The sequence below is a fragment of the Leptinotarsa decemlineata genome, unplaced genomic scaffold (genome assembly GCF_025532065.1).
Source record: "Leptinotarsa decemlineata unplaced genomic scaffold, Ldec_3_MD MMD2_tig00026336_RagTag_RagTag, whole genome shotgun sequence".
Classification (NCBI taxonomy): domain Eukaryota; kingdom Metazoa; phylum Arthropoda; class Insecta; order Coleoptera; family Chrysomelidae; genus Leptinotarsa; species Leptinotarsa decemlineata.
Genome location: NW_027412692.1, coordinates 5515529 through 5525711, shown reverse-complemented (window position 1 = coordinate 5525711; position 10183 = coordinate 5515529). Strand labels below are relative to the sequence as shown.

General features: G+C 33.6%; 1 protein-coding gene across 1 annotated transcript in view; it reads right to left on the bottom strand.

Moving 5' to 3' along the window:
* Nucleotides 1-2908: 2908 nt before the first annotated feature.
* Gyc88E (Guanylyl cyclase at 88E) overlaps nucleotides 2909-10183 on the bottom strand; it is a 169452-nt gene continuing 162177 nt past the window's right edge. The window contains exon 14 of the mRNA XM_074183199.1: nucleotides 2909-8216. Coding sequence (XP_074039300.1) covers nucleotides 7836-8216 — 381 coding nt within the window. The 3' untranslated portion in view covers nucleotides 2909-7835. The remainder of the gene's footprint in view (nucleotides 8217-10183) is intronic.

Sequence of the window (10183 nt, the reverse complement as noted above, 5' to 3'; positions counted from 1 at the left end):
TATGAGAGCTTATGTCCATTAACATGCAAAACGACAATTTTTTTATCATTACTTTTTCCAACGAGTGCGCATGAAACAATAATAAGGAGATGCTGTAATATATTATTAGGAAGTTGTGCTACATTCACAATAGCTCACATTATGACAAGAAAATTACATTATATTATACATTTGAAAAAGTTGAAGTTGTTTTTTTAACCATTTTTTGGTTCAAATGTCATTTGAAAGTCTAGAAAATCCAAAGAAATTGAGAAACCTGGTGAAAACTATTAGAGTTTTGCAAACATTTCTAAATAATGTTGTGTAATAATTACTAGATTCGAATCAGAAAAGTGAAAACTCCGAATCAAATCAAAATATACTTATGGAAAAGAAAAGTTTTGGCTTTCTACTTCTTCATCTCAATTCTAAGAAAAGAGGGAATCCTCTGAAGCAAAGAAAAAACCAATTAATATCAAAATAAACTTTTTACAGAAGTTTGTAATTCATGTAAAGAAGTAACTTTTAGATACAAACTGGAACAAAGAACCCTCTAGAAGAAACACTTTCTTTTATATGAAAGTAGTTGTTTCCAAAGTATTTTTTAATAATAATAATAATAATAACGCCTTTTATTGATGGTTTCATACAATTACAACCAATCAAATGGCAGGATTCAATATCTGCGTATGATAAATAAACGCAGAGATTGATCTTTCATCCAACCGTAAGATCAAAAGAGGGGAGCCCAAGCGAGGATTTCGGGATACACTAAAGCGCGGCAGAATAATATACGGGGGGATACCTTGTACCCGGTTAAGTACCTCTACCAAATATGAGCCCCATGTATAAGGCCGCCCGTGAAGGATAAAGGATCAGATTAGTAAAAAAAATGATCATCAGAAATTCTCGAGCACGTCAGATTAAGGTAGGGTGAGTTAATTACATGCTGAAAAGTGTATGTTCCATTAATCTGACAATTTGAGAGTGACCCAAAGAAAGGGGAGGGCAGCAAAGTTTTAAAAAAATAACTTCATTCGACATTCTTGAGCGTAGCTAATTTTTCTTTCATTGTGAAGGAAATAATTCAAGGATAACGAAAAATATATAATCTGACGATTCCCGCAAGCCAAAATAACAAAAATTCGTCGATAAAGTTTAATGCGTGAAGCTGTATGATACCTATATTTTCCTCTCCAAGTTTCTATTTCTCTTTCACTTTATCTCTATCTATTACTCTCTCACTTCGTCCCCACTCTGAATTCTGTTGTCATGACGCCATCACAGCTGATCACAGAGACTCGTTCGTGATGAAGATGATGATTAATTGATCAATTAATTATAAATAATTTTTTTTTGAGAATTTAAAAAAAATATTTTCTTGTAACTACAAGTATTCTACTTAAAAAACATACACTTATTTATTTGCATGCTATTTCCTGAGCTTTTCAATTATTTAAGTTCAATGATTTAAAAAAAAATAATTTTTTTTGTCAGATTAGGCGAATCCCTCTAGGTTCTAGATAATCATCAGATTATGAGACAGCACGTCTAGAACATAAAGATGAACCATATATATCTTAATCTGAAGCGCTTGAGTATTTCAAAATGGCGAATTTTTTTTGCACATTATAATGATGGCAGCGAGTTTGTGTCAGATCGAAATCGTCAGATTATTGAATGGGAGCTTTTTTTTGGGTGCACTTAATACCCCCTTAGAAAATCTGACGCGCTCGATTAAATTTTTTTTCTTTTCACTTTAAACCCTTACGTTCAACCACCCGCATCATACAAATGATCAGAATAACATACGAACATTATTAAAAATACGTAGGATATTGATACTATCAATATCTGACGCGCTCTAGTATGTCCATGCAACAGTATTTTTTTACATATTTGAAAATCTATAGCCGCTTCCCTCACCAATGAAAAGTTATATATTATATAATATTTTTTTCTTCTTATCATCTAAGCTTTGCAACCCAATATGTCTCTATGACGCTCGAGTAAATCTCCATTTTGCATCGTGGGCTCCCCTACTATAATGAGCCTAATACATGCATTCTGGAGCTTTTGGATTCTCTTCAAAATTCTCGGACCATACACCACGCCTGCGTAGTTGGCATGCGAAAGAACTAAAGCATCGAAGAGTATACATTTACTTTTTTTATTCAGAAATGCTCTGTTGGAATATATCACTTTCAAATTTGCATAACCCCGTTTCAGAATTTTCTTTCGCGTAATTCAATGTTTATATGACAGTAGTTTTTTCGAGACGGCTGTTTCTTCCAGTTCGAAGTTATCAAATAATTACTTTTCATCAAAAGCTGGATTGCTTTGAGTATGTCATATTCTTCTTTCCTACAAATCTGGTGAACGTGGGGATCATACAATGCTGCTTATTCTCCCAATACAATGCCGTGGAGAATGTTGGTTTAAATACTGCTAGACATAATGCGAAATAAAACCGTTCTGTTGAAAAATTAAATACCCATCATATTGTTGATTCGATTAAGGAAAGAGAAGTTATTGATTTTATATTGGTCTTTGGAGTTAATAAATTTGTCTTCTCACGATTTCTGAGGATACCTAAAAAGTATAATCTATAGAGGCAATTGGCATTGCTAAAAGATTTGCATCAAGTTTCATAGAATCTCTCTGAAAATACTGTGGAATGTGCAAGAATGTTTGACATCAGTTTCAACCAAGTTGTAAGTACGCAGCTGAACAAATTTACATTTCAAAATGTGTTTTTTTCATAAAACTATCAGGTGATTCTAATTTAAATGAAAGTTACAAAAAATCTAAAATATTGACGCTGATTATACAGATGTCTTTCGTTTTAGGTTAGCCACCGTGTATATGCCCCATTGCCATGTGCCATGTGACTTTCGTGAAATTAACATTTAGCAGTGAAACAAACGTGTCGAAATAACTTTTTATATTACTAATAAAGATATGTACAGATCGATTTAAATTATTTTTAATTTCAAAACGTTCACATTTATTAATATCTACTGAGTATTTTCAACGACTTTCAGATTGATTTCTTTTATTACATATAAATACTCTTAATATGAACTCAATATGAACGAACCATTTAGAAAAATATTTACAAGAAAATAGGTGAGTATACAATTTCATTCATTGTAATTGAATACCTGAAAATATTCTATTCTGCAATATCAATCTTCATAAAGTTCAAAATATTGTCATTTTTCATTGTAACCAGGAAAATTCTTTTCTATTTCAATGACAAACATGAAATTTGGTATAGTACGAGTAGATCACAGACATACCACAGAAACTATTGAAGCGTCTACTTGAGAATTACGGAAAGTGAAATCTCTTGTTTGTGGTGCTTTTACAAATGAAATCATAAGAAAATATCTGATATAATTGTTTGTACAATATCTGAATAATTAAAATCATAAACACTGAAACCATATCGATTTAGTCCGTTTTAGATTTTTTACAGAATTCTTTCACATGTTCGTCTGCTACAATCAATTTATAACTTATTTTTGTTCACTTATAGCAACAGATTGGTTATTATTTTTTGCCAACTCCTCAGAAATAACATGCATACTATTTGCGTTTTCGGCAAATAAGCATACATGGATGCATTCTTGAAAAAAAAACCCTAGTTGATATCTCCTCAAAAACGTTAAATCATTTCGACCTATAGAAAAGGACATTTTTTTCCCTGCACGCTTTTTTTTTTAAATAAGAAACAACAGCATGTTATTAGGTGAACAAAACTTGAGAAAGTGGAAAGTTTACTTGATTGAATTTCTAACGATTTCTGTTTATCATGTTGGATATATATTGTTTACCAATTCAATTATCATACAGAGTGGTCCAACGAAAAGTATGCACCTTGCTTTTCTCCTTTTTTTGTAACTTTGCTTTTGAGGGGGACACATTTTAGATGTATTTTTTTACCTGTGCCTTGAACCCCCTAGCGAGGGTGAGTAACAACCCTAAAATTTTAAATGGAAAGTGGGGTCGAGTGATATATCATTTGAAACGGCACAAAATTATCTTTCCAATGATACCAATGATTTTGTATTTCACTCAAACATGTAGGTATTATGAAGAAAAACAACTACAACCCAGTACTTTGAAATGTGTAATTGACTTAGTAGAATCCTAATTCAGCAAGTGCTGAAAACGTGACCCATTTGCTTCCATACAATAATACAGATTTTGTTCAAATCTATTCCTAACATTCTGTAGCATATCAGGTGTTATACTTCTGCACTCTGCTGTAATTCGTTGGCGAAGATCTTCTATGGATTCGCGCTGCGTAGCAAAACATTTATTTTTTAAGTGTCCCCAAAGGAAAAAGTCTAAAGGCGATAAATCAGGTGACCTGGCAGGCCATTCGATGGGGCCTCTCCTTCCAATCCACCGTCCAGTAAACCGGTCATCTAAAAACTCTCTTACCGGAGCAACATAGTGAGGAGGTGCTCCATCTTGCTGGAAATGAAGCCGATCATCATTATGATTTTGGTCATTTTCAATTATTTCTGTTATGAGAGGATCAATTGTATCTTCAAGCATGTTCAGGTAGACCTCACCAGTTAAATTCCCAGGAATAAAAAGTGGTCCTACGATATGACTACCTAATATGCCACACCAGACATTGATTTTTTGAGGGTACTGGGTATGGACCTCTCGGAATAAGTGTGGGTTACTGTCATCCCAGTAACGGCAATTATGCCTATTCACAGCTCCATTCAAAAAAATGTACTCTCATCGGAAAAGCACGTGTTGAATGATAGGTGCGGATCATCAATTAGTAGCTGGCTCAGTTGTTCACAAAATTGCAGCCTTCTATCAGGATCATTTTCATTGAGTTCCTGTACTAATTTAATTTTGTACGGATGAAATTTATAGGCTTCTAATATCCGTATTATGGACGAACGGGAGACTGCAGCAAGTTGACGGGTACTTTGAGTATGATCCATTTCAACATGTCCCAAAACAGCGACTTCCACTGCTTCATTTCTGATCGGTTTTCGTGGCTGGTGTTTCACATTACAGACAGATCCGGTATCGACAAACTTTTGGACTAACTTGGCAACGTACGAATCATTCACATTTTTCCCGGAATGACTGTTATTAAAGAGGCGAGCAGTAAGTCTAGCAAAACTATTATGTTGATAATAAAGTTTAACAATTTCAACTCGTTCAGGAATGGAATAAACCATTTTTACAGTAAAGTTGAAATAATTTCAAAAGCAACCGAACTGAATCAATGAACGTTTGCCTACATTCTTTTTGTACACCTATCTGCTGTTGTTATTTGAACCAAAAAACGCACGAGAGAAATTGAGGAATGTAGTAGTGATGAAAATGCCGTTTTTCCGCATTTTCATTAACACCAAAAATATTGAGTAAATGTTCTTGCTTTTTTTATAATTATTCAAGTAAATACAACAAATTAGGTATCATTGGAAAGAGAATTTTGTGCCCTTTCAAATGATATATCACTCGACCCCACTTTCCATTTAAAATTTTAGGGTTGTTACTCACCCTCGCTAGAGGGTTGAAGGCACAGGTAGAAAAATACATCGAAAATGTGTCCCCCTCAAAAGCAAAATTAACCTATCCGAGTACTTTTGCGTTAAGTTACAAAAAAAGGAGAAAAGCAAGGTGCATACTTTTCGTTGGACCACTCGATATATTGACTGTTAACTAGTTTTGATATACAAGGTCTATCAACGATATGTGGGTGGACGATAGTTGCTTTCTTTTTAGATATACAAAAAAATGTATTGTTAACAAACGTGACATTTAATTATCAAGCAGATGAATTTATAATTGATATCTACTATTTTTTCATTCAAATGTGACAAAAATTGTTTATTAGCTAGTATAATGTATGCTTTTTGATATCCTAACTAGGTCCAAGGTCTATACGACCTTGGGAGGTTAAAGTAAGATTTGAGGAAACTGACAGTGTCAAGCATAAGAAAGGACAAGCAGTAAATACAATTGTAACAAATGGAGAAAATGAATTAGCGGTGATGCTTTCAACAGTTGAATAGCTTCATGTAAGTACGAGGGAAATTGCAAGAGAATTGGATGTGATCGTACTTCCGTGAACCGAATGTTAATCAAAAATATAGTTTATTCATACCGAATTGAACTACATTAAGAACTCTATAAATGGGATTTTAATTTCAGAGTTCGGTATTGCGAACATTTATTGAATTCAATAAGCGAAGAACCAAATATTTTGAAATTCATATGTTTTGTTTTCCGACGTGTCCACATTTAGATGTGATGGCATGGTAAATTGACTCAATATACACTACTACTCAACAGAGAACCCCCATTGGATGAGATAAGTCAATAACCAAAACACATAGTCGATGAATGTTGGAGGGGGAGGCATAATTAGGGATTAGATCATCATTTGATGGGCCTCTGAAAGGGGGAAATTCATAGATATTTCTTCTGAAATGATTTATCAAATTTGTAGGAGAATATACCGATTGAAACAAGGCCAAATACTGCTAAAAATATTACCAAAATGATGGTTTGGAAGAAATGGACCTATTCACTGGTCAGCACGATCCCCAGACCTCACACCGCTAGATTTCTTTTGGTGATTTCTATGGGGATATGTTGAAGGAGAAGTCTATCGAGAGAAATAAAGGATACCAGAAGACATGAAGAAAATGATTAGAGAAGTTTTTCGGTCTATTACAAGATAAACTTCAATTGAAGTTCGAATGGAAATTGTTGATAAACTAAATTTATGCATAGTTCAAAATGGAAGATTGTTCGAACATTTATTTTGAATTTGTGCGTTTTAAAATTGCTTTTTTTTATTTTGTTACTTGTTTTGTCCAGAACTCAAAAAAAACATTATTGCTTCTATTTGATGACATTTTTATATTTTCCTCAAGCATCAGATACATTTGCTATAGAAATAAAGAAGACAATTTCTACATTTTCTGAACGCTCATTATGTGGACTATTTTGGGACGGTCCTATGTACAGGGTGTTCTATTCGAAAAAACTGAGAAAAAAGTTATCTCGAATTTTTTAAACCCTTGCATAGAAAACGTGCCGATCGATAAACTTATGAAGACGAAATGAAAATACACTATCCTTAAGAACATTTGGTTGAAACTTTTCTTCATTCCATTTGATCAAGTAGGAGATATTTGGTGTTGAATGAGTCCATTTTTTTGACATGAATTTCACTTCCGAACAACCCGGTATAAACCCAAACAACCCTATATTTTTGAGAAACACTGCCCAAAAAATTAAATCGAGTGAAAATATCTGGAGTATTCTATTTAACAAAAACATAATTTTGCTCTGCCACACATTTATTGGACACCCTGTAAGCTTCTAATAATTTTTGAAATATAATATTCATTTATCTACACAACTTTTTCACCAAAACATTTTTTGTATCTCTAATAGGGAAACAGCTATCGTCCACCCACCTATCGTTTATACACCCTGTATGTATACAGACGTGAAAAGACCCCTCCTCTCAACTTTTGAAGAACACGATATCAAAATTGTACAAGGCTTTTTTCAAATTGAAAGCTATTTCAATTCCAATTTTAGGCAATAAATATTTAGAACTTCAAAAAAAGTTTTCAACAAGGTATGACAAAGAATTTTCCAATACTTTGGAGAGTTACACTGCTCTTGGAGTGTAAAGTAGGAAAATAATATCCCCTAGTACAATAGTTTGTAGAGTCTGAAAACCGTGTAAAATTCTGTAGTAAATGGACTATTGGAATGATTTTGAATTTCAATAATGTTTGTTGCGAATGTGATATGACTTTGAGCTTCTACAATTTGAATTATTTAAAAAACTAGTTTATTGAACAGGCGTTACTCTGAAATCTATTTCTGTGTAAACCCGAGCAGGACTGTTGGTGATGATGGTGATGACTCTGTCTACTTTTCGCAAAGGGATTGCTACTATTTGCAACGTGATTATTCGATATTGAATTTTTTTCACAAAGATTTCCGTCACTCTTTGATGTAGTCATTTCAACGTGGTTGCACTCGTTGGTTTTCTCTAATTTTTTCGCAAATTCGTACATGGATTTTCCAAATTCGTATTTTTTCTGGGGCACGTGATCAACTTCTACTTTTGATACGGCAGGTTCTTGTTTTGAGGTAACATTGCTCGCCAAAATACCAGGTGCAGGCGGGAGGGGAAGCAGACATCCTTGCGAGGTCAAGCTTACCTGTAAATTTTAATTATTATCAGTACTTTTTATAAGTTATATTATCCAACGAAAACTGACCCTCTCTAAAAATCTCAAAGAACACGTCAATTTTTTTTCGTGACGACCCGACTTCACCCTCTTGCGAATAGCAGTTACCCCCATTTTTACAGTGAAATGGAGTTTGAGTGATACATTATTTGATAGATAATGAAGGAAAGTAATTATTTTTGAAGAAACTCAAGAGTTTTTTTATCGACCTTTTTTAAGGAATTCCTACCATCCACAATCTGAAAACAAAAAAAATGTAATGGAGAAAATTCCTCAGGGTGTGAAAAGGGTCAACTTTCCAGTTCATCTCGACAATTACTGCGTGAATTCAAAGTACCAACTTTACTAATAAAGCGTTTCGCTACCCAGCAGGCGAACAAGGTCGACTGAAGGAGGGAGCTACCGTGTAGCGAAACGCATTTTTAATAGAGTCATAAGTGAAAAAATTGTTTTTCATCATGGAAAGTGTTGATTACTTTCATCAAGTAATGGATCAGTGTATTCAAAACAAAAAATATTGTCTGAATTGAAAGGGGTATATTTTTGGCTATCTACTCAACTCATCCGTGACATGAAGTCGTAATGATATGAAGCTTCATCCTGTTATATTATGCATATTGGTGTTGAAGAGGCATTAAGACAAGTGTCTTATTCCGAAACATCGATGTCCGCCATTTAGGATGACAGTGCTCTATGCAAGTGAAATTTCATCTCTTCTATGTACTTTATTGTTTAGTAATCCTGTGAATGATATCTGATTCAATTCCATAACGAATGTTTGGAGTACAAACTGAATAGAAAAAAGTTATTTTTGTATGTGCAGGGCTAAATAATAGCATCCTCAGGCGTCACAATACTGACTGATGAACAACTTCTGTGTCATGCCTGCCTGAAAAATTTCTAAATCTGAAATTCATTATCTAAAGTATATCTATCCAACAAAAAAAAGTAACCCAAACAAAGACATATGCACGATCAAAGCATGATCACCACGCATATTTGCATCTAATGGGTAAAATAAACAAGCCTCCTTACGCTGGCCAATCAGATTCAACTGCAATCGGTTGGCGGAATTCATTGTTACAGTGTCGTAGAAGCCATTTACGTTTTCACGCCTGTGGTGTGTATCTATACGGTATTTTAAAGTTTAAAATTTTTAAAATGTCAAGTTTTTATCGATATGACTGTAAAAAAATAAGCAGTTCCAAAAATTGTTTCCTCTGATAGCAATGGACCGTGGGAATCTTGTTGACTCACCCTGTATTAGAGTGCAGCAATTGGTGGAGCTCATTATTTTAATAAATTGATGGATATAGCCGTTACTACGGGGTAGGAGTTCATAATGAAGAAAAAATAATTGAAACTTTCTATGTTAAATGTATAAGTTTGAAAATGCCCTTATAGGCCGAAACTGCAGTAACGTTAGTTACAAATAAAAGTGGCAAAAACATAGAAAGTTTCAATTCCCATTTCTTCCTCATTATTTGATGAGTTTGTTTCTATTGTTGTAAAATTGAGCCCTTTCCAAACAAAAATTGAGGTGTTCTTTGAAGTTTTTGATCATATGTCCATTTCTGAGTTACAGGAGAAATAAAATTTTCGTAGAAACGTCTTGTATATATGTGAAGAGTAAGAATTAGAGACATATTAGGTTCAAAATTACTCACAGCAAAAAAATAATCTTTCTATATCAGGACGGGAAGCCAGGCAATGTTCTGAACTTGATCCTTTTCCTCACAAACATACATTTTATTTCCAATTCATACTTATGACGAGTTTGAAAAGGACGCGAATCTTATATAAAGGGTGTCCAAGAATAGAATTCGCAAAACTACTTTTTTATATATTACGAAAGTTTTATTTATCTTAAATACCAATTTTTAATTTCGAATCACTTCTATATCTGAAGAGTGACTCAGAAAATTAATTTCACTTGA